Source organism: Eleutherodactylus coqui, chromosome 12 (genome assembly GCF_035609145.1).
Source record: "Eleutherodactylus coqui strain aEleCoq1 chromosome 12, aEleCoq1.hap1, whole genome shotgun sequence".
Taxonomy (NCBI): Eukaryota; Metazoa; Chordata; class Amphibia; order Anura; family Eleutherodactylidae; genus Eleutherodactylus; species Eleutherodactylus coqui.
The window spans coordinates 132,632,025-132,657,650 of NC_089848.1; the positions used below are offsets into that span (position 1 = coordinate 132,632,025).

The 25,626-nt window shown below is 48.6% G+C and overlaps 1 protein-coding gene across 2 annotated transcripts in view; it reads left to right on the forward strand.

Moving 5' to 3' along the window:
• The window catches only part of LOC136586956 (mycocerosic acid synthase-like polyketide synthase), a 121,451-nt gene that overhangs the window by 53,239 nt on the left and 42,586 nt on the right, over positions 1-25,626 (forward strand). The window contains exons 3-4 of one of the 2 annotated variants that reach the window (XM_066585315.1): positions 9,970-10,380; positions 19,120-19,187. In XM_066585315.1, the coding sequence (XP_066441412.1) occupies positions 10,271-10,380; positions 19,120-19,187 (178 nt within the window). In that variant the 5' untranslated portion in view covers positions 9,970-10,270. The remainder of the gene's footprint in view (positions 1-9,969; positions 10,381-19,119; positions 19,188-25,626) is intronic. The other variant, XM_066585316.1, reaches the window with a different exon arrangement.

Consider the following 25,626-nt stretch of genomic DNA (forward strand, 5'->3'; position numbering starts at 1 on the left):
TGGACACGGTTTCATACTCAGCCCATACAAGGGCTGCATTTGATACGCAGGAGAAAAAGAGCGTGCTGCAATTTATTTCTCCTGCATATTGATACACAGTGTCCACACGCAGGTGTGAATGGAAGAATGAAAGTCCATTGCCTTTCTTGCCTCCATTCACTGCGTGTTACTCACGGGAAATACACGTGTGTAATACACAGTGACAGTACACCCGTGTGAATGAACCCTTAGGGTGGCTCCACACACAGCAGTTTTTACAAAACATGCTTGCAGTTATTGATGCAGTTCTTTTTCTCTCCAGGCCTGACGTGGATCCTTGGCCATAAGGAGATGATCATTTTTGGGGGGGATTTTCATTTCCATTTTTCAAAAGCCATAACATTTCTCTTTTATTGTTGACAAGGCTGTATGTGGGCTTCTTTTTTGCATGACGCTCTGTAGTTTTGATTGGGTACGTATAATGCGTTGTATGACTTTGATTAATTTTCTTTTGAGGGCAGTGAGAAAAAGCACCTCAATTCTGCCTTTGCTTTTTTTTTTTTTTTTACATAGTTATGCTAATTTCACACGGGCGAGTGCGATATCTGACCGTGAAACTCAGCCTGATATTGTGCTCGTCAATGCACTTTTTCCCCACGAGATGTTTTGTGTATTTGCATATATACTTTCCTATATGTTACAGGAGGAGAGAAGGGGAGGAGGGTCATGACGGAAAGCTTTATATATACTACAGGAGGAAAGAAAGTAAAGGAGCACATGATGGAAACCTTTATATATGCTACAGCATGAGAAAAGGGAGTGGAGGACATGATAACCTTAAAAAAAAAAGTAACAAAATCTGTAATTCTGGCATGTTTTTTATTAGTTTTTTTCTCAATCAAATTTTTATTGTAATCACATATTAATAGAGATGAGCGAGCACCAAAATGCTCGGGTGCTCGTTGCTCAAGTCGAACTTTTTGTAATGCTCGAGAGCTCGTTTCGAGTAACAAACCCCATTGAAGTCAATGGGCGACTCGGGCATTTTTGTATGGGACCGATGCTTCGCATAGCTGATGACTTGTCAAACATCGGAAAATATCAGAAAGTCATGGAAACACGCTGGCACATCACTACCTGCAACCAAGGACAATCACCGCGTGCGGGTGACACTGCTGCCTCTTCTCCTGGGTTGCATGCTGGCATTGCTGTCCAACCCCCCACAAGACCCTGTGTTCACAGCGCACACAAAAGTTTCCCTGCGCAGCGTTCAGCTGCCCTCATGCCACACGCTCGCTTCATAGCCACACCACCCTTATGTCTATTTAGAAGCGCGTACTGGATGAGCAGGAACCGGAGGCACACACTGCAGAGGGTTGGCAGGGCCAGGAAGCAACCCTCTTTGAAAGTGTGGGCAATAGCCCACAATGCTGTTGAGAATTGATGATAGATTGACGTACGATCATCATTCCAATCCTGTGCCACCTCCGTCACAAAAATGTCAGGATCCGCAAACGTGGGCATGAAGGGGACTCAGGTGGCAGCACTTCTACACATCTCCACAATGCAGAAATACTCTGTGTGGGAAGCACGTGAGCGGGCCCAGGGTCAGGCTCGGTCCCAGCCTCCACCTTGTGTGACCCAAGGTGTCGCGAGTTACATAGCAATGGAAAATCCATATCTCCCACACAATTCATTCTGTGTAGGTGTCAGATAGCTCAACACCGCAATGGGAAGTCTTTGAGTTCCTTGGGTTTCACCCCACAAAGGACCTCGGCCCACATTTCTACCCTAGTCAGTCAGTGTATTTGTGCCAAAGCGGTAAAACACCGCTATGGGAAGTCTTTGTGCACCCACAGCATAGGTGAGCCCAAGGAACTTAAAGATGGTATTACGCCTAAAGCAGCGGTCCCCAACCTTTTTGGCACCAGGGACCAGCTTCAAGCAAGACCATTTTTACAAAGCCCGGCAGGGTAGGGCAGGGCATGGGTGGGGCTTTGGTTATATGGGGTGGGGTTATGAAGGGGGTTGGAGTTTAGTGCATACCTATTTAATGATGACATTTAAAATGTCCTGGCAGTACACACATAGGGCAGTATATAATTTATCCCCCCCAGCACACACATAGGGCAGTATATAATTTATCCCCCCCAGCACACACATAGGGCAGTATATAATTTATCCCCCCCAGCACACACATAGGGCAGCATATGATTTATCCCCCCCCAGCACACACATAGGGCAGCATATGATTTATTCCCCCCCCCCCAGCACACACATAGGGCAGCTATATAATTTACTTCCCCCAGCACACACATAGGGCAGCATATAATTTATCTCCCCCCCTCCTCCCCGGCAGGATTACCTTGTAACTGACCTAGGTCCTAACAGGTGTACAGGCGTGGCGACTGCTGCTGCTTGCACAGAGGCGGCTCTTCCTCCTACTCGCGGGACGCTCTGTTTGGCGCCACAGTCCTCAGCGCTTCAAGAAGGCGCCTTGTGATTGGTTGCGGCGTGCTGCTTCCACACCAGCAAGGACCATAGCTGGCATAGCAGGTTGTGTGGAGGCGGCCCCTTCTACTGAAAGGCGGCTGAAATACAATATATGCGGCCCCTTCAGCAGCCCTCTGCGCTCACACTAACCTGCTATGTGTGGAAACGGCCCCTTCAGCAGCGCTCTGCGCTCACCCTGTAGCACAGGGGTGTCAAACTCATTTTCACTGAGGGCCACATCAGGCTTATGGTGACCTTCAAAGGGCCGATTGTAAGGCCGCCTGCAGACGGCCGGGTCGGATCCCAACCCAAGCCCCTCCGGGGACCAGCGTGGCACTCACCTTCTCCCGCGGCTCCAGCTCTATGATGTGCCGGCTGCCCCACACAGTAATGGAGCATGTTGCGATTTGTTTTCTGTTCGAGATTTTGTGCAGACAAATCGCAGCCGTCGGCATAGGATTGAGTTTTCTAACGCAATCCTACGCCAGCTTCCACGGGCGGAAATTCTGCAGGAAATCCCGCCGCAGAATTTCTGTCTGTGTGCAGGGGGCTCAAGATGGTATAGTAAGGGCCCGTTCACACAAGCATATTTGCGTACATAATATGCAGTGAATAGAGGCCTTTGATTTCATTGAGTTCATTCACATGATGCATATTTTCATTAAGCATGACCTATTTTGTTGCGTACCACGCACCCCGATAGGCCATTGAAGTGAATGGGCTGCGCAAATACGTGGTGAATGCGCAGGAAACCTATGTATTCACTGCATATTTGTGCCCCATTTTTATGGGCCCATCTGCGTTCTTTTTACGTACACAAATATACAGGCATAAACTGTTTTCAATTGCGCAAATATGCAGTGTATTTGTGCAACTGAAATACAATTACACACGTGTGAACAAGGCCTAATAGTGACCCTGCTAGTGATCCCAGTAAAAATAACGACCCCCCCACAGTGGCCCAATTAATAACCCCTATAGCAACTTTATAATTATAAGCCCACCCCCTAGTAATAAGCCCCCCCCTCAGTAATAATGATAAGCCCCCTCAGTAATAAGTCCCCCCTCAGTAATAATAAGCCCCCTCAGTAATAAGCCCCCACCTCAGTAATAATAATAAGCAGCGTCCCCCCCCCCAGTAATAAGCAGTCCCCCTCCCCCCAGCAATAGGCACCTCTCCCCAGCAATAGGCACCTCCCCCCAGTAGTAGGCAGCCCCCCAGTAATAGGCAGCCCCCACCCCTCAGTAATAAGCATCTCCCCCAACAGTAATAACCAGCCCACTCCACAGTAATAACCCCCCCAGTAATAAGCAGCCCCTCCCCCAGTAATAAGCAGCCTCCCCCAGTAATAGGCAGCCACCCCCAGTAATAGGCATCCCCCTCAGTAATAAGCAGCCCCCACCCCTCAGTAATAAGCAGCCCCCCCAATAATAGGCAGCCCCCCCCCAGTAATAGGCAGCCCCCACCCCTCAGTAATAAACAGCCCCCCCTAGTAATAAGCAGCACCCCCCCCCCCAGTAATAAGCAGCTCCCCAACCTATATACTTACCTCCTCCCTGCTGTCAGCATCGCTCCCTCTCTGCTTGCCCTGAGCCCGGCGCACACTGTAGTCAGTGTGTAGCCCGACATGCTTCCTCTCCGAGTCCTCTCCTGCGGAACTAATGAGCAGGGGACTCGGGGAGGAAGATCCTGGCTGCACACTGACATCAGTGTGCGCCAGGATCAGGGGCAACAGCGCGATTACCAGCAGGGAACCGCAGCACCCCAGCTGGTAATCGCTTCAGTGGTGATACATAGTAACATAGTATGTAAGGCTGAATGAAGACAATGTCCATCTAGTCCAGCCTGTCTTTCCTCCTGTGTTGATCCAGAGGAAGGCAAAAAACCCCAAGGGCAGAAGCCAATTAGCCCTTTTGGGGAAAAAAATCCTTCCCGACTCCCTAATGGCAATCAGACTGTTCCCTGGATCAACCCCTAATAGTTCCTACCTGCCTATATACCCGGATTGACAATTAACCTAAGATTCATATCCTTATAATGTCCTTCTTCTCCAGAAAGACATCAAGTCCCCTTTTAAACTCCTCTATGGATTTTGCCATCACCACTTCCTCAGGCAGAGAGTTCCACAGTCTAACTGCTCTTACAGTAAAGAATCCCCTTCTATGTTGGTGAAGAAACCTACTTTCCTCTAATCGTAGCGGATGTCCTCTTGTTACCGTCGTGGTCCTGGGTGTAAACAGATCTTGGGAGAGATCCTTGTATTGTCCCCTCATGTATTTATACATCGTTATTTGATCACCCCTTAGCCGTCTTTTTTTCTAGAGTAAATAATCTCAATTTTGATGCCTCTCTGGGTATTCTAGTCCCGTCATTCCATGTATTAGTTTAGTTGCCCTTCTTTGAATCCCCTCAAGCACTGCAACATCTCTCCTGAGCACCGGTGTCCAGAACTGTACGCAGTATTCCATGTGAGGCCTGACAAGTGCCTTATATAATGGAAGGATAATGTTCTCATCCTTCGCCCCTATACCTCTTTTAATGCACCCCAAGACTTTATTTGCCTTTGTAGCAGCTGACTGGCATTGGTTACTCCAGTTTACTCAGCACGCTGCGGGCCACATAACATGAGGAAGCGGGCAGGATTCAGCCCGCAGGTCATGTGTTTGATACATGTGTAGAACAAAAGTTCACGGCGGTGCCATGGACCGGCGGTGAACACCTAACAGCCCGGTCCGCGGACTGGTGGTTGGGGACCCCTGGCCTAAAGAAATCACAGCGCTCAAACATGGCAGAGTTTCACCCCCACCAAGGACCTCGGCCCACATTTCTACCTTTATCAGTCAGTGTATTTGTGCCAGACCGGTAAAACACCACAATGGGAAGTCTTTGTGCACCCACAGCATAGGCAGACCCCAGTAACATTTCTGTAGCAAAAGTATAGGCGGACCCCAGTAAGATTTCTGTAGCAAGAGTATAGGCGGACCCCAGTAACATTTCTGTAGCAATAGTATAGGCAGACCCCAGTAACATTTCTGTAGCAAGAGTGTAGGCGAACCCGTCAAACCATTCAGTAGAAACTGCATAGGCAGACCCCTGTAACATTTCTGTAGCAAAGGTATAGGCAGACCCCTGTAACATTTCTGTAGCAAAGGTATAGGCAGACCCCTGTAACATTTCTGTAGCAAAGGTATAGGCAGACCCCTGTAACATTTCTGTAGCAAAGGTATAGGCAGACCCCTGTAACATTTCTGTAGCAAAGGTATAGACAGACCTCTGTAACATTTCTGTAGCAAAGGTATAGGCAGACCCCTGTAACATTTCTGTAGCAAAGGTATAGGCAGACCCCTGTAACATTTCTGTAGCAAAGGTATAGGCAGACCCCTGTAACATTTCTGTAGCAAAGGTATAGGCAGACCCCTGTAACATTTCTGTAGCAAAGGTATAGGCAGACCCCTGTAACATTTCTGTAGCAAAGGTATAGACAGACCCCTGTAACATTTCTGTAGCAAAGGTATAGGCAGACCCCTGTAACATTTCTGTAGCAAAGGTATAGGCAGACTCCAGTAACATTTCTGTAGCAAGAGTATAGGCAGACCCCAGTAACATTTCTGTAGCAAGAGTATAGGCGGACCCCAGTAACATTTCTGTAGCAAAGGTATAGGCGGACCCCAGTAACATTTCTGTAGCAAGAGTATAGGCAGACCCCTGTAACATTTCTGTAGCAAAGGTATAGGCAGACCCCAGTAACATTTCTGTAGCAAAGGTATAGGCAGACCCCAGTAACATTTCTGTAGCAAAGGTATAGGCAGACCCCAGTAACATTTCTGTAGCAAGAGTATAGGCGGACCCCAGTAACATTTCTGTAGCAAAGGTATAGGCAGACCCCAGTAACATTTCTGTAGCAAATCCAAAAGAAGTTAATGCAACCACAGCACTCACCAGAGTCGAAAGACTAAAACTCCGGATTCCACCAGAAAATCATCTGTTGTGGATATGGGGAGAAACATGCAAGAGCCTGGTGTGGTCCAGATCCAAAAACCAAACACAGCTAAATTTGTAAAGTAACCAGGCAGCAGCTGATGATTTTTTATAAAGATAGAAAAAAACTTTTATTCCTCCATAAAAGTCAGACTGGCAACGTTTCGGTTTCCACTGAAACCTTTCTCAAGCCCAGAGGAATAAAAGTTTTTTTCTATCTTTATAAAAAATCATCAGCTGCTGCCTGGTTACTTTACAAATTTCTGTAGCAAAGGTATAGGCAGACCCCAGTAACATTTATGTAGCAAAGGTATGGGCAGACCCCAGTAACATTTCTGTAGCAAAGGTATAGGCAGACCCCAGTAACATTTCTGTAGCAAAGGTATAGGCAGACCCCAGTAACATTTCTGTAGCAAAGGTATAGGCAGACCCCAGTAACATTTCTGTAGCAAAGGTATAGGCAGACCCCAGTAACATTTCTGTAGCAAAGTTTTGGCAGACTCCTGTAACATTTCTGTAGCAAGAGTATAAGCAGACCCCAGTAACCTTTCTGTATCAAAGGTATAGGCGGACCCCAGTAACATTTCTGTAGCAAAAGTATAGGCAGACCCATGTAACATTTCCGTAGCAAAAGTATAGGCGAACCCCTGAAACATAGGGGGTACCATGAGTGTAGGCGAAGGCCGGAAAAATTAGTTAGATAACAGTATAGGCGAGGGCCAGAAAAATTGGTGTACCAAGAGTACAAGAGCACCCCTGAAAAATTGCTCACCTGAGAGGGCAGGTGAAACCCATAAACCTTTTTTAAAGATACAGCTCGCTGTTGCTTAATTTGTAATAGAGCCTGGAGGCAGCCCTGTGAAAAAAATTGGTTTCTGTTAAAGTATCAATACTTTTGAAACTGAAAAATTGTAAAAAACTTTTAAACAGAGCCTTTTGGGCTGCAGAAAAATAGGCAGTTCAGCGTGATGACATGCAGTTTTGGGAGGAGGAGTAGGAGGAGTAATACTATGCGAGAGTGATTGACAAAGGTAATTCCCCTTTTTTTGTGGTGATTTTGTGGATGCTTTTTTCTCCTGTTGCAGCGAAAAGAATCATTAGGTTCTGCTGCTTTTCGACGGTGGAGAAGAGAAGTCTGGGGAAATCGAGCCTTTGTTCATCTTTATGAGTGCAAGCATGTTGGCACTGGCAGTTGACAGGCGGGTACGCTTATCCGTGATGATTCCCCCAGCTGCACTAAAGACCCTCTCTGACAAGATGCTAGCTCAGGGCAGGCCAGCATTTCCAGGGCGTACAGCGCAAGTTCGTGCCACGTGTCCAGCTTTGACACCCAATAGTTGTATGGAGCATAGGCATCACGGAGGATGGTGGTACAATCGGCTACGTACTCCCTCACCATCTTTTTACAGTGCTACCTCCGACTCAGCCTTGACTGGGGAGTGGTGACACAGTCTTGCTGGGGATCCATAAAGCTGGCAAAGGATATGCTGCCTTATTCCCGCCCCCTCCCCTCCCCTCCCCTTCTACTTGGCCCTCGGAACTGCGTCTTCTGCCACTAGCGCTGTCAGATGGGAACTTTAGCATCACTTTTTCCACCAGGGCCCTGTGGTATTGCATCACTCTCGTACCCCTTTCCTTTTTGGGAATGAGGGTGGAAAGCTTCTTCTTATACCGTGGGTCGAGAAGGGTGTACACCCAGTAATACGTGTTGGCCAGAATGCGTCTAACGCGAGGGTCACGAGAAAGGCATCCTAACATGAAGTCAGCCATGTGTGCCAGGGTCCCAGTGCGCAAGACATCGTTGTCCTCACTAGAAAGATGACTTTCAGGATCCTCCTCCTCCTCTACAGCCCATACACGCTTAACAGATGAGATGCAAGCAACATGGGTACCCTCTGCAGTGTGCCCAGCTGTCTCTTCCCTCTCCTCCTCCTCCTCCAAAACGCGCTGAGATATAGACGTGAGGGTGGTCTGGCTATCAAGCGACATACTGTCTTAACCTGTCTCCTGTTCCAACCGCAAAGCGTTGGCCTTTATTCTTTGCAGCGAACGTCTCAGCAGACAAAGCAGTGGGATGGTAACGCTAATGATTGCCGCATCGCCGCTCACCATCTGGGTAGACTCAAAGTTTCTGAGGACCTGGCAGATATCTGCCATCCATGCCCACTCCTTAGTAAAGAATTGCAAAGGCTGACTACCACTCCGCCGCCCATGTTGCAGCTGGTATTCCACTATTGCTCTACGCTGCTCGTACAGCCTGGCCAACATGTGCAGCATAGAATTGCAGCATGTGGGCACGTCGCACAGCAGTCAGTGCTCTGGCAGATTAAACCGATGTTGCAGGGTCCTCAGGGTGGCAGCTTCCGTGGTGGACTTGCAGAAATGTGTGCAGACGTGGTGTACCTTGCCGAGCATGTCAGACAAGTGGGGGTAGTTTTTCAGAAATCGCTGAACCACCAGATTGAAGACGTGGGCCAGGCATGGCACGTGTGGGAGGCTGCTGAGCTGCAGAGCCTCCACCAGGTTACGGCCATTGTCACACACGACCATGCCTGGTTGGAGGTTCAGCGGCGAAAGCCAAAGGTCAGTCTGCTCTGTCAGACCCTGCAACAGCTCGGGGGCCATGTGCCTCTTGTCACCTAAGCTAATTAATTTCATCACGGCTTGCTGACACTTGCCCACCGCTGTGCTGCCGCGCGCTACCGACTGCTGGCGACGTGCTCACACTTCTTATTTGAAAGGTAGACGTGGCGGAGGAGGAGGGGGAGGGTTTGGAGGAGGTGACATAAAACGCCGCAGATACCAGCACCGAGGTAGGACCCGCTATTCTGGGTGTGGGTAGGACATGAGCGGTCCCACCAAGTTCACCGAATGTGCCATCAGGGAGATATAGTGGCCCTGCCCACCAGTACTTGTCCACGTGTCCATGGTTAAGTGGGCCTTCCCAGTAACCGCGTTGGTGAGGGCATGATTTATGTTGCGGGAGACTACTGGTGTAGGGCTGTGATGGCACACCGGGAAAAATAGTGTCGACTGGGGACTGAGGAGCGCGGGACCGCTGCTGCCATCATGTTTTTGAAAGCCTCCTTTTCCACAAGCCTGTACGGCAGCATCTCCAGGCTGATTAATTTGGTAATGTGCACGTTTAGAGCTTGTGGGTGGGTGGCGGCGTATTTACGCTTTTGCTCCAACGCTTGTTTAAGCGACAGCTGAACGCTGCGCTGAGAGACATTGCTGGATAGAGTGGAAGACCGTGGAGGTGAGGGTGTGGGTACAGGCCGGGAGGCGCTCGTGCCTATGCCCTGGGAGGGGGATTGGATCTGTTTGGCAGGCTGGGGCACAGGGGAAGAGGCAGTGGTGTGACCCGAAGATGGCCAAGCTTTCAGAAAAGCACAACATACTGATCATGGGAGATTTTACCTATCCAGACGTTTGTTGGGAATCTCCCTCAGGTAAAAGTAATAGATCCAACAGATTTTTATCCACTCTTTCTGACAACTTTATTTTCTAAAAGGTAGAAGAGAAAACAAGAGGATCTGCTATCTTGCACCTCATTCTTACCAACAGGGAGGAAGTGGTTGAGAAAGTAATTCGGCAGTGATCATGCTATCCTTGAATGTTGGACAAAAAGGTGAGGGAGACCTGAGAAAACTCAGACCTCAACATTGGATTTAAGAAAGGCAGATTTTAATGAACTCAGAAAGAGGGTAGGAAGAATCCAATGGCTGGATGTTCTTAAGGAGAGAAATGTCCAAGAAGGTTGGGAAATCTTGCAAAATGAGATTCTCAAAGGACAATCATTAAAAGAAACCAGGATGGATGAACAAAGAACTTGCACACATGTTAAAAAGGAAGAAAATTTTTTTATCAAATGGAAAGAGGGGGGAATATCGAAAGAAGAATACAATGCAGTCTGCAGAAACTGTAGGGTAAGTGTCAGAAAAGCTAATAATGAATCGAGGGTTGCAACGGAGGCCAAAAGCACTCAAAAAGGATTTTGGGGGTATGTCAAAAGCAAAAAAAAAAAAAAATCAAAGATGCTATTGAATGCTTAAAAGATTAAAATGATGAATTGGTTAAGAATGATGTTGAGAATTTTTCAAATTTTTAAATTCCTATTTTGTATCTGTTTTCTCACAGATCTTCCCTGTGCTATTGGGGGTATGAAATAATGCAGGCTATCTATAAGCAGAGAGATGGTGAGGGAACACTTAATTAACTTAAATGAATTCAAGTACCAAGGTCCAGATGAATTACTTCATAGGATCCTTTAGTATGAAGTAATTCATCTGGACCGGAGGTAATTGCTGAACCACTCGCCATAACCTTTGAAAATTCCTGGAGAACAGCAGAAGTCCCAGAAGATTGGAAAAGGGCAAATGTTGTCCCTATCTTCAAAAAAGGGAAGAAGGTGGATCTAGGAAACTACAGGCCTGTGAGCCTGACTTCTATACCAGGAAAGATCTTTGAGCAAATTATTAAACAGCAAGTATGCAAGTACTTGGATAAAAATAGAGTAATAAACCGAGCCAGCAAGTCATGCCTGACTAATTTAATTTCCTTCTATGACAGAATCAGCAACTGAGCTGATCCAGGAAATGCCATGGATATAGTATATCTTGACTTTCGTAAAGCATTTGACAAAGTATCTCATACCATTCCTATTGCAAAAATGACCAAATATGGGTTTGGTGGATTCACAACTGGCTGAGTGATCATACTCAATGAGTGGTCATAGATGGCTGCACATCCAAGAGTAGAAATGTATCAAATGGGGTACCACAAGGCTCTGTCCTAGGCCCAGTGTTCAACATTTTTATAATCTAGAGGAGAGAATTGATGGGAAACTGATCAAATTTGCCGGTGACACAAAGCTAGGAGGGATAGCTAACTCTAGGGAAAAGAGAGAGAGTATTTAAAAAGATCTAGAAAGGCTTGAACAATGGACAGCGACAAACAGGATGGTATTTAATAGAGATGAGCGAGCACCAAAATGTTCAGGTGTTCGTTACACGAGTCGAACTTTTCGCGATGCTCGAGGGTTCGTTTCGAGTAACAAACCCCATTGAAGTCAATGGGCGACCCGAGCATTTTTGTATATCGCCGATGCTCGCTAGGATTTTCATTTTTGAAAATCTGCAAAACCCAAGAAAGTGCTGGAAAGGACACAGAAACAGATAGGGCAGGCGAGGGCCAACATGCTGGGCTGCATTTCAGGTTCCTAGGTCCCACTATTCAGCCACAATAGTGACAAGAGTGCCCCCCCCCCTCCCTCCCAACAATTTTTACTTCGGACAAACCCTCATTAGCAAGGAGCAAGGCATAACTTAGCTAAGCACAACACTACCTCCAACAAAGCACAAGCACTGCCTGCGGGACACACCCCTGCCTCTTCTCTTGGGTTACATGCTGCCCAACCCCCCCCCCACATGACCAAGTGTCCACAGCGCACACCAAAATGTCCCTGCGCAGCCTTCAGCTGCCCTCATGCCACACGCTGGCCTCACAGCCACACCACCCTCATGTCTATTTATAAGTGCGTCTGCCATGAGGAGGAACCGCAGGCACACACTGCAGAGGTTTGGCAGGACCAGGCAGCGACCCTCTTCAAAAGGGGTGGGGGCGATAGCCCACAATGCTGTACAGAAGCAATGAGAACTCCAATCCTGTGCCACCTCCATCAGGAGCTGCAAACGTGGGCATAGCAATGGGGAATCCATGTGCCACACAGTATTCATTCTGTCAAGGTGTCACATAGCTCAATCGACACTGCAAGGGGAAAGCCATCAGCGCTCTGCCCTCTACCCAAGTCAGTCAGTGCCTTTGTGCCAGACAGGTCAAACACCACGATGGGAACTAAGTTTGCACCAACCGCATAGGGAGGTCCTAGGTAGCCCAAGACATGAACCAAAAATTGATCTGAGCGGCCAAACATGGCAGACTTGCACCGCGCCCACGACATAGGCCTCTGCCCACAGCTTCAGCAATCCTAGGCAGGAAGCGGACTTTCACTGCACCAAGGACATAGGCCTCTGCACAAACCCTCAGCAATCGCGGGCCTACAGCGGACTCCTATGCTAGCGTAGCTGTGCACGTCTCATTAGCGCTGTATTGCTCCTGTAGTTTGTCCCAATGCAGTGCACTGGATAGTAGAGCTAACGTCAGATTAAATACAGGTGGTCTTCGGCCCACACTGCATTCCCCAGTCAGACCGGGGTTTTTATAAGTAGACACTGGCAGGTACAAATCCCTAATGTGAAGTCCCTGTGGACACACAGCATGGGTGGCTCCCTGGAACCCACCGGCGGTACATAAATAGATCCCATTGCAGTGCCCAGCACAGCTCAGGTAACGTCAGGTTTAATGCAGGTGGGCTTCAGCCCACACTGCATGCCCCAGTCAGACTGGGGTTCTTTATAAGTAGATACATGCAGTTACAACTCCGCGTGGACCGACAGCATAGGTGGGTCCCAGGAAGCCACCGGCGGTACATAAATATATCCCATTGCATTGCCCAGCACAGCTGAGGTTACGTCCGATTAAATGCAGGTGGGCTTCGGCCCACACTGCATGCCCCAGTCTGACCGGGGTTTTTAATACATAGACACTGGCAGGTACAAATCCCTAATGTGAAATCCCTGTGGACCCACAGCATGGGTGGCTCCCTGGAAGCCACCAGCGGTACATAAATAAATCCCATTGCAGTGCCCTGCTCAGCAGAGCTAACGTTACACACAATACAGGTGTGCTTCGGCCCACAGTGCATGCCCCAGTCAGACTGGTAATATGTACCTTAACAGTAACCGCGTTGGTGGGAATGTGGTGACGACTGCGGACCTAGTAGCGCGGTTTTATTTAGTTGGTTTTCGGAATGTGGCCAGGATTAAGTGGGCCGTGGCGGGGGGATGGTGCGTGGGCTCTCTTTGTGTCGGTAAAGGTGAAATTCTTGGACTGCCACCAGACGGACCAATGCAAAGGTATTTGCCAAGAATGTTTTCATTGTTGGAGGAGAAGGGGGATGTTTTTGAGGCACTACGTGTCCTCTCCACGTGTCCGTGGTTATATGCACCTTAACAGTAACCGCGTTGGTGGGAAATGGCCTCGCCACCATCATGTCTTTGGGAAGCCTCCGTTTCCACACCCCAGTGACATAGCATTAGCAGCGGTATAGGCAGAGCCCAGAATTAGTAACATTTCAGCGGTAGCATTAGGGACAGGCCCAGTAACATATCACTAGCAGCATTATAGGGGGAACACAGTATTAGTTCCATTTCAGTAGTAGTAGCAGTCCAGACAGGCCCCAGTAACAATTCCAAAGCAGCAGTATAGGGGGAGCACAGTATTAGTTCCATTTCAGTAGTAGTAGCAGTCAAGACAGCCCATAAAAATTACTAGGATTACACTGTAGGCGAGGGCCCCCAAAAATTGGTGTACCAACAGTACTAATGTACCTCAGAAAAATTGCCCATGCCCAACCAAGAGGGCGGGTGAAACCCATTAATCGCTTTGGTTAATGTGGCTTAATATGTAACTAGGCCTGGAGGCAGCCCAGTTAAAATAAAAATTGGTTCAGGTGCAAGTTTCAACGCTTTAATGAGAATTCTAACGTATAAACATTGTTTACAAAAGTAATATGACTGAGCCTTGTGGGCCTAAGAAAAATTGCCCGTTCGGCGTCATTACATGAGGTTTCAGGAGGAGGAGGAGGAATATTATACACAGATTGATGAAGCTAAAAGGTCCCCGTTTGTTATGGTGATAGAGAACGATGCTTCCATCCGCGGGTGCAGCCTACGTATTGTTTAGGTACCGCTGCTGTACGCTGGTGGAGAAGAGAAGTCTGGGGAAATCCAGGCTTTGCTCATCTTTATGCGTGTAAGCCTGTCGGCACTGTCAGTTGACAGGCGGGTACGTTTATCCGTGATGATTCCCCCAGCCGCACTAAACACCCTCTCTGACAAGACGCTAGCCGCAGGACAAGCAAGCACCTCCAGAGCATGCAGCGCGAGTTCAGGCCACGTGTCCAGCTTCGACACCCAGTAGTTGTAGGGAGCAGAGGCGTCATGGAGGATGGTTGTGCGATCGGCTACATACTCCCTCACCATCCCTTTACAGTGCTCCTGCCGACTCAGCCTTGACTGGGGAGCGGTGACACAGTCTTGCTGGGGAGCTATAAAGCTGGCAAAGGCCTTGGAGAGTGTTCCCCTGTCTGTGCTGTACATGCTGCCTGATCTCCGCGCCTCCCCTGCTACCTGGCCCTCGGAGCTGCGCCTTCTGCTACTAGTGCTGTCGGATGGGAATTTTACCCTCAGTTTGCCCGCCAGGGTCCCTAGGTATAGCATCACTCTCAAACCTCTTTCCTCTTCGGGTATGAGAGTGGAAAGGTTCTCCTTATACCGTGGGTCGAGCAGTGTGTACACCCAGTAATCCGTAGTGGCCAGAATGCGTGTAATGCGAGGGTCCCGAGAAAGGCATCCTAAGATGAAGTGAGCCATGTGTGCCAGGGTACCTGTATGCAACACATGGCTGTCCTCACTAGGAAGATCACTTTCGGGATCCTCCTCCTCCTCCTCCGGCCATACAAGCTGAAAGGATGACAGGCAAGCAGCATGGGTACCCTCAGCAGTGGGCCAAGCTGTCTCTTCCCCCTCCTCCTCATGCTCCTCCCCCTCCTCCTCCTCCTCAACGCGCTGAGATATAGACATGAGGGTGCTCTGACTATCCAGCGACATACTGTCTTCCCCCGCCTCTGTTTCCGAGCGCAAAGCATCTGCCTTTATGCTTTGCAGGGAACTTCTCAAGAGGCATAGCAGAGAAATGGTGACGCTAATGATTGCAGCATCGCCGCTCACCATCTGGGTAGACTCCTCAAAGTTTCCAAGGACCTGGCAGATGTCTGCCAACCAGGCCCACTCTTCTGTAAAGAATTGAGGAGGCTGACTCCCACTACGCCGCCCATGTTGGAGTTGGTATTCCACTATAGCTCTACGCTGCTCATAGAGCCTGGCCAACATGTGGAGCATAGAGTCCCCCCGTGTGGGCACGTCGCACAGCAGTCGGTGCACTGGCAGATTAAACCGATGTTGCAGGGTGGCAGCGTCCGTCTTGGACTTGCGGAAATGTGCGCTGAGCCAGCGCACCTTTCCGAGCAGGTCTGACAAGCGTGGGTAGCTTTTCAGAAAGCGCTGAACCACCAAATTAAAGATGTGGGCCAGGCATGGCACGTGCGTGAGGCTGCCGAGCTGCAGAGCCGCCACCAGGTTACGGCCGTTGTCGCACACAACCATGCCCGGTTGGAGGCTCAGCAGCGAAAGCCAGCGGTCTGATCTGTCAGACCCTGCAGCAGTTCGTGGGCCGTGTGCCTCTTCTTTCCTAAGCTGAGTTGTTTTAGCACGGCCTGCTGGCGCTTGCCCACCGCTGTGCTGCCACCCCGCGCGACACCGACTGGTGGCGACGTGCTGCTGATGACACATCTTGATTGCGAGACAGAGGTTGCGTAGGAGGAGGAGGAGGGTGGTTTAGTGGAGGAAGCATACATCGCCGCAGATACCACCACCGAGCTGGGGCCTTCAATTCTGGGGGTGGGTAGGATGTGAGCGGTCCCAGGCTCTGACTCGGTCCCAGTCTCCACTAAATTCACCCAATGTGCCCACAGGGAGATAGTGGCCCAGCCCGCCGGTGCTTGTCCACGTGTCCGTTGTTAAGTGGACCTTCCCAGTAACCGCGTTGGTGAGGGCGCGTACAATGTTGCGGGAGACGTGGTCGTGCAGGGCTGGGATGGCACATCGGGAAAAGTAGTGGCGACTGGGAACCGAGTAGCGCGGGGCCGCCGCCGCCATCATGTTTTTGAAAGCCTCCGTTTCCACAAGCCTATACAGCAGCATCTCCAGGCTGATCAATTTGGCTATGTGCACGTTTAATGCTTGAGCGTGCGGGTGCGTGGCGGCGTACTTGCGCTTGCGCTCAAACAGTTGCGCTAGCGACGGCTGGACGCTGCGCTGAGAGACATTGCTGGATGGTGCCGAGGACAGCGGAGGTGAGCGTGTGGGTGCAGGCCGGGAGACGGTCGTGCCTCTGTCCTGAGAGGGGGGTTGGATCTCAGTGGCAGGTTGGGGCACAGGGGGAGAGGCAGTGGTGCAAACCGGAGGCGGTGAACGGCCTTCGTCCCACCTTGTGGGGTGCTTGGCCATCATATGCCTGCGCATGCTGGTGGTGGTGGCTCTCTGGCTGATCTTGGCGCGACAAACTTTGCCCACCACAGTTTGTCGGTCGTCTGCACTCTCAGTGAAAAACTGCCAGACCTTTGAGCACCTCAGCCTCTGCAGGGTGGCATGGCGCGAGGGGGCGCTTTGGGAAACAGTTGGTGGATTATTCGGTCTGGCCCTGCCTCTACCCCTGGCCACCGCAATGCCTCTTCCATCCTGCCCTGCTGCTGCACTTGCCTCCCCCTCTGAAGACCTGTCCTCAGTAGGCTTAGCAAACCAGGTGGGGTCAGTCACCTCATTGTCCAGCTGCTCTTCCTCCGAATCCTCTGTGCGCTCCTCCCTCGGACTTACTGCCCTTACTACTACCTCACTGATAGACAACTGTGTCTCATCGTCATCGTCCTCCTCACCCACTGAAAGGTCTTGAGACAGTTGCCGGAAGTCCCCAGCCTCATCCCCTGGACCCCGGGAACTTCCCAAAGGTTGGGCATCGGTCACGATAAACTCTTCTGGTGGGAGAGGAACCATTGCTGCCCAATCTGGGCAGGGGCTCTAGAACAGTTCCTGGGAGTCTGCCTGCTCCTCAGAATGTGTCATTTTCATGGAGTGAGGAGGCTGGGAGGAAGGAGGAGCAGCAGACAGAGGATTCAGAGTTGCAGCTGTGGACGGCCTAGAAGACTGTGTGGTCGATAGATTGCTGGATGCTCTTTCTGCCATCCCCGACAGGACCTGCTCACACTGCTCATTTTCTAATAATGGTCTACCGCGTGGACCCATTAACTGTGATGAATCTGGGGACCCCAGAAACTTGCCTCTCTCCTAATCCTGCAGCAGTCGGTTGCGATACACCTGGACCAGGAGCTCGGCCTGTGCCCACACCCTGACTTGGGCCTCCGTGTCCTCGCCCCCGTCCACATCCTCTAGGCCTACCCCTTAGCATGGTGTATTACGAGATTAGCAGAAACAGAACGCTGTAATTAAATGTGCCACTTATTGGCCTGTGGTTGGAGGCTGACTTCGCATACGTAACGCACTGCAGAGGCAGGCAACAATTATGCGCAAGGCTGGGTATTAATTTACTAACTACTACCCCCAGCAGAGACGCAGTAAACTGAAGGCAGTGACAGGCAGGCCTAATATTGTATTTTTTTTATCTTTTTTGGAAAGCTCACTGCCTAAATAGCCAGTATACCTCTTTTCCTGCCTCCCCAGTACTGCCCCTATACTCTGTAAAATGACTGCAGACTGAGGACGCTATGGTCTGCACGCCTGATATACAAAAAAAAATAAAATTGTGCAATACTGCTAAAAGCAGCCTCAACAGTACTGCACACGGTCAGATGTGGCCCTAAGAAGGACCGTTGGGGTTCTTGAAGACTAAAATAACACCTAACACTCTCCCTATAGCAGCAGCAGCAGCATCAGCAGCACTGTCCCTGATCTATGTCAGCATGCATCTGTGGCGAGCCGCGGGGCGGGGCAGATTTAAATACTCGAGTGTCATCTGATCTCCCCAGCCACTCATTGCAGGGGGGTGGTATAGGGCTGGAACATCACAGGAGGAAGTTGTAATGCCTTCCCTGTCTTTCTATTGGCCAGAAAAGCGCGCAAATTTCTCAGAGATGAAAGTGAAAGTAACTCGAACATCGCGTGGTGCTCGCCTCGAGTAACGAGCATCTCGAACACCCTAATACTCGAACGAGCCTCAAGCTCGGACGAGTATGCTCGCTCACCCCCAGTATTTAACTAGGAGAAATTCAAAGAAAAATGAAAAAAAGTACATACAGAATAGGAGGAATTGCGCTAAGCAGCAGCACATGTGAAAAATACTTGGGTATACTAATAGATCATAGACTGAACATGAGTCAACGATGTGATGCAGCAGCCAAAAAGGCAAATACAATTCTGGGAAAAGAAGCATAGAGTCTAGATCACGTAAGGTTATTACCCCCCTCTACTCTTCCTTATTCAGACCTGATCTGGAATGCTGTATGCAGTTCTGGGCACCCCACTTTAAAAAAGACATAGACAAACTGGAGCAAGTTCAGAGAAGAGTTACCAGGATGGTGAGTTCTCCTTCAATGGAAGTGTTTAAACAAAGGGTGGACAAATATCAGTCTGGGGTGATTAAGTGAATCCTGCATTGAGCAGGGAGTTGGACCAGATGACCCCGGAGGTCCCTTCCAACTCTACCATTTATGATCCTATGTCATGTCCTATAAGCACCATAAAGAATAGTGTGTGCCTGCAAACTGACTGACCTAGCGCTGACTTCCACCACTGACAACACAGGAACGGGGAGCTGGCTAAGCATGTAAATCACATCCCTGGACTCCTCATTCCCTGTCCTATAAGCATCATAATTTTAGTATTTGGTACTTATAGGACATGGCAGGTTTCCTTTAAACAGTTTTATACTAACAGTAATGCTTCTATTAAGTATGATGTCTTATTGTCTTGCAGGGCTGCAGAAATGAACGAACTAGAAGACCAGATAGCAATTGTTGGAATAGGATGTGATTTCCCAGGAGGTAAATGAGACCTTACACAACACATTGTATAGTAGAGAGATTTCTCACCATGGGGGGCGATGAGGAGCACAACCACCAAATGTGGAGCATTGTACTTGGAGCTGAGGAACACCTTCAGAAGAGGGGCAAAACCTAAGGATACAGTTTCACAATGGTCCCATGCCCTACACTATAATTAAAGGGGTTTTCCTATTATCCTAAATTGCTTCACAATCACTCCCAGGTTGCTGCTGACCAGGACATGTGACTGCTGTAGCCAACCACTGACTATAGAAGGTCACTGCTGTGGCCAGTGAATGGCTGCAGCAGCCACATGTTTTGGACCTAAGCAACCAGGAAGTACAGAGCGTTTGTAAAGCAATTTAAGGTAATGGAAAACCCCTTTAAGTGCCTATAGCCTAATGGATATCGAGAGCCCAAGTGTCAAAGCAAAGGATTTATTCCACCATAAATCACACCCCCAGTTCCCTCTCCCAAGCCAGTGGAAAACCAGGGCTGCTGTCCCACATGCCCTCTGCAAGCAACATGCTATAGACCAGAGACCACATGACCTGGGGCAACTCAAGAGAAGCATAGCTTTTTGAATTGATATAACTGCCAACATGGAGATACTAGAACCGTGCCCCAACCAACAGTGCAAAATCCCTGAGAACTACTGTCACTGATCTCAAGACTGTGCCAGTCACTCTCATATATGAGGCAGCAGGGTGTCTAAAAAACTAAGAAGAGAAGAACCACTTGACATAGCTAAGAAGTGAGGATTACCTACTAATGCAGGGAATGGGCTTGGAGATCTATCTTTCCCATACAGATGCCGCACTTATTAAATTAAATTTCATGGCCCACTATGCCATAAAAGGGGTTGTAACTAGAGATGAGCGAGTATACTCGCTAAGGCACTACTCGCTCGAGTATTGTGCCTTAGCCGAGTATCTCCCAGCTCATCCATAAAGATTTGGGTACCGCCGTGGCTGACAGGTGAGTTGCGGCAGGGAGCAGGGGAGAGTGGGGGGAGAGAGAGATCTCCACTCCTGCCCGCCGGCCCCTGAATCTTTAGGGACGAGCGGGGAGATGCTCGGCTAAGGCACATTACTCGAGCGAGTAGTGCCTTAGCGAGTATACTCGCTCATCTCTAGTTGTAACATAATTGCAAATTATCCCCTTTCTACAGGATAGGGGATAACTTGTTGATCGGTAGGGGTCCCGAACTCCAGAACAGGTTTCCAATGTCCCGCTTTCCTGTCATTATGGGAGCCGCTTCTCCTATAATTTAGGGTAAAAGGAGACACCCCTGATTCATCCTACTCCATATTTGAAGTGAGAAAAAAAAGAAAGCCATTGATCCTAAACTGGGCAGTGGGGTGATGGTAAAGGGCCATGATCCGTACCCTCATGTATGGGCTTAGACTGTTTTCTGAAGGGTTGCCTCCAAGAACCTTCAATGAATCCTGTCAAATGCTTTTTCCACATCAACTGTCAAGACACGAAGGGGACTTAGAGTGGTGGGCTTTAGAGATGAGGGACATTTACTAATACTGTTTCTGGCCTCTTGATCAGGGACAAAATCATCTTGTTTCCTATACATGATCACAAGAGAAGGAACTGCAGCACTTAAAAATCAGCAGAAAAAATAGCTGAGGGAGGAAAAAAGCCAATATGTTCACGCCTACTCGGGCACTGAACTCCAAGTGTCCATAAACAAACGTATTCAACTGGTATAGGAGAGGCAGCACACTGGAATAGATCTTCTTACCAGAAAATGTTCATAAAAAGGCTTTTATTCATAATCCACACATAGAACCGCGACGTTTCGATCATCCGCTGTGATCTTTGTCAGGCATATACATCAGCAGGAAATGACTGCATTAAATAGTGACAATAACCAATCACCAATAACATATCCACCCACAAATAATTAAAACCTATACCTTACAGGTGTTCAGCAGGTGTCTGCCACTCCACCGTCTGCATCACGTCCCCTACGTCATCTTGCAGCGTCCATTTAACTCACCCAGATCCTCCCATGTAGGGGTATTCAGTAACATAAGGGAAATCAACCACAGGGGCAACCGTGGCGTGTCATCACGTATAGCGTCATGACTAGAGATGAGCGAGCACCAAAATGCTCGGGTGCTCGTTACTCGAGTCGAACTTTCAGTGATGCTCGAGAGTTCGTTTCGAGTAACGAACCCCATTGAAGTCAATGGGCGACCTGAGCATTTTTGTATATCGCCGAGGCTCGCTAAGGTTTTCATTTGTGAAAACCTGGGAAATTCAAGAAAGTGATGGGAACGACACAGAAACGGATAGGGCAGGCGAGGGGCTACATGTTTGGCTGCATTTAAAGTTCCCAGGTCCCACTATTAAGCCACAATAGTGGCAAGAGTGAGACCCCCCCCCCACTGTCAGCATAAAGATCGTTCTCCTCTGCCCACAGCTGTAACTGCTGTGGCAGAGAAGAACGATGTTAGCCCATTGAATTCAATGAAGCCGGCAATACAGCTGGCTCCATTGAAAGCAATGGGCTGCCGGCGATCACGGGATGAATTGTTGGGAAGGGGTTAAATATATAAGCCCTTCCCTGCAATTCATCCAGAAATGTGTAAAAATAAAAATCATATATACACTCACCTGGTCCCGGCAGACGGAGTTCAGCACGGCCAGCGGCAGTCCTCCTGAACTGCTCTGAACAGCTGTGAGCAGTATTCAGCAGCCGGGGATTTAAAATCCCCACCTGCTGAATGAGCTGCCTCTAATTGGTCACAGCCTGACCAATCAGAGGCAGATTCCACTCACACACCCATTCATGTATTTATGAATGGGTGAGTGACTGCTGCCTCTCATCTGATTGGTCCCGCTGAGCCAATCAGAGACAGCAGTCACACACCCATTCATAAATTCATGAATGGGTGTGAGTGGAATCTGCCTCTGATTGGTCAGGCTGTGACCAATTAGAGGCAGCTCATTCAGCAGGCGGGGATTTTAAATCGCCGGCTGCTGAATACTACTCACAGCTGTTCAGAGCAGTTCAGGAGGACTGCCGCTGGCCGCGCTGAACTTCATCTGCGGGACCAGGTGAGTGTGTGTGTGTGTGTGTATATATTATTATTTTTTTTATTTTTTTTACACATTTCTGGATGAATTGCAGGGAAGGGCTTATATATTTAACCCCTTCCCGACAATTCATCCCGCGCTCGCCGGCAGGCCAGTGCTTTTAATGGAGCCGGCTGTATTGCCGGCTCCATGGAATTCAATGGTCAGTGCTCGTTTAATCGAGACGAGTACCGCGTGGTGCTCGTCTCGAGTAACGAGCATCTCGAGCACCCTAATACTCGAACGAGCATCAAGCTCGGACGAGTATGCTCGCTCATCTCTAGTCATGACGTACAACGTCACCACGCAAAGCGTCATCATATGACTGGTCACATGACCTACCCGTTTCAACGATCATCATCACTTCACCATGGAAACCACATCAACATAGCTCGAGAATACATCATGGCACATAGAGAACAGTGTCCCACAGTCAATTACTTCTATATGTGCCATGATGTATTCTTGAGCTATGTTGATGTGGTTTCCATGGTGAAGTGATGACGATCGTTGAAACGGGTAGGTCATGTGACCAGTCATATGATGACGCTTTGCGTGGTGACGTTGTACGTCATGACGCTATACGTGATGACGTGCCACGGTTGCCCCTGTGGTTGATTTCCCTAATGTTACTGAATACCCCTACATGGGAGGATCTGGGTGAGTTAAATGGACGCTGCAAGATGACGTAGGGGATGTGATGCAGACGGTGGAGCGGCGGACACCTGCTGAACACCTGTAAGGTATAGGTTTTAATTATTTGTGTGTGGATATAGTAACATAGTAACATAGTATGTAAGGCCGAATGAAGACATTGTCCATCTAGTCCAGCCTGTCTATCCTACTGTGTTGATCCAGAGGAAGGCAAAAAACCCCAAGGCCAGAAGTCAATTAGCCCTTTTTGGGAAAAAATTCCTTCCCGACTCCCTAATGGCAATCAGACTGTTCCCTGGATCAACCCCTAATAGTTCCTACCTGCCTATATACCAGGATTGACACTTAACCTAATATTTATATCCTGTAATATCCTTCTTCTCCAGAAAGACATCAAGTCCCCTTTTAAACTCCTCTATGGATTTTGCCATCACCACTTCCTCCGGTAGAGAGTTCCACAGTCTAACTGCTCTTACAGTAAAGAACCCCTTTCTGTGTTGGTGATGAAACCTACTTTCCTCTAATCGTAGCGGATGTCCTCTTGTTACCGTCGTGGTCCTGGGTGTAAACAGATCGCGGGAGAGATCCATGTGTTGTCCCCTCATGTACTTATACATGGTTATTTGGTCGCCTCTTAACCTTCTTTTTTCTAGAGTAAATAGTCCCAATTTGGACAGCCTCTCTGGGTATTCCAGTCCCGTCATTCCATGTATTAGTTTAGTCGCTCTTATATGTTATTGGTGATTGGTTATCGTCACTATTTAATGCGGTAATTTCCTGCTGATGTATATGCCTGACAAAGATCACAGCGGATGATCGAAACGTCGCGGTTCTATGTGTGGATTATGAATAAAAGCCTTTTTATGAACATTTTCTGGTAAGAAGATCTATTCCAGTGTGCTGCCTCTCCTATACCAGTTTCCTATACATGAGACTTGGGATAAAATGTTGGAGCCAGAATTTGAGAGAACAGCTTCATGTCTACGCTGATTAATGATATAGGACAGGGTGATGTATCCTTACCATGTTTGTGCACTGAGCTGATTTCTGCAAGAAGCAGATAGGTGCGTTCTCACTGCAGTGGCCAGGCTTGGTACTGCAGGCCCAGATTGCGTTGAAGTGAATGGGAACTTGGACTGCAATACCAAATTTGACCACTGCAGTGAGAACAGAGCTGTTATATTCCTACATAAATCAGCTCAGTGCACAAGCACAGTGTCCCACCAAACAGCTGATGGACAGGGTTCAAGGTGGTAGACCCCATTGCTCTATTATTGATTGCCTATCAGCAGGATAGACCATCAGTAGTTTATAAATGGACAGCCTGTTTAACTCCTTAGTGATGGCCCCATCCGGAAACTACGTCCTGCCTGAGTGTGCTTTAATCCTAGAGGACGTAGTATTATGCGTCCTCTCAGGATTAATGCCCCTCAGGCTCTGGACGTGACAGCTCCATGCTGTCGGTGCCCGCAGGTAGCCGACAGCATGGAGCTGTCATCCCGGCTGCGGGCAGTCCCCCCGGCATTGCGATCAGCGCTATCCAATGGATAGCGCTGATCGCAATAAAGTTTACAAAAAAGTTTAAAAAGTTAAAGATTCAGCTGCCCTGATGGATCCATCAGGGCAGCTGAAAGTACTTGCCCGGCTTCCCGATGTCTGCTGCGGTGAAAGGCTCCTCCGGGACCCAGCGCGGCTCTTATGCGCATGCGCGCCAGACGAATTACGTCACGCGCATGCGCAGAAAACTGGAGGGTAAATTTTAAATCTCCTGGCTCCCGGCTCCTGATTGCCGCTATCCAGCGGATAGCGGCTATCGTGAAAAGTTTTTTAAAAAGTAAAAATAAAGTTAATTTCACCTCCCCTCATGGATCTGTGGGTTCAAAATACTCATAACTAGGGATGAGCGAGTATACTCGCTAAGGCACTACTCGCTCGAGTAATGTGCCTTAGCAGAGTATCTCCCCGCTTGTCCCAAAAGATTCGGGTGCCGCTGCGGGGCGGGGAGCTGCGGGGGAGAGCAGGAAGGAACGGAGGGGAGATCTCTCTCTTCCTCTCTCCCGCCGGCTCTCCCCTGCTCCCCACCGCAACTCACCTGTCAGCTGCGGCGGCCCCCGAATCTTTAGGGACGAGCAGGGAGATACTCGGCTAAGGCACATTACTCGAACGAGTAGTGCCTTAGCGAGTATACTCGCTCATCCCTATTCATAACCCCCCTCAGTGAATACATTAAGGGGTGTAGTTTTTAAATTGGAGTCATTTGTGGGGGTATCTATCTTTCTGACACTTATGAGCCTTTGCAATCTTGGCTTGGTGCAGGAAAACAAAGTATTCCTCAAAATGTTGAAAAGTAATGTTAAATTTATACGTCTCCTAAATGTTTAAAAAAAAGTAAGAAAGTTTTTCAAATGTGCATCAAGAATAAAGTAAACTGATGGAAATGTATACCTTCGCAAAAATGTGTACAGTATGTTTACACATATTTACGTAATTACAGTTGAAAATGTGAAAAAATGACAATTTTTTCAAAATTTTCCCAATATTGGCACTTTTAATAAATGTTTATAAATTCTATCAGTCTATTTTTTCCACTTATATGAAGTACAACATGTGGCGAAAAAAACAGTATCAGAATCACTTGGATATGTAAAGCCTTTATGGAGTTATGCTATGTTAGATGACACATGTCAGATTT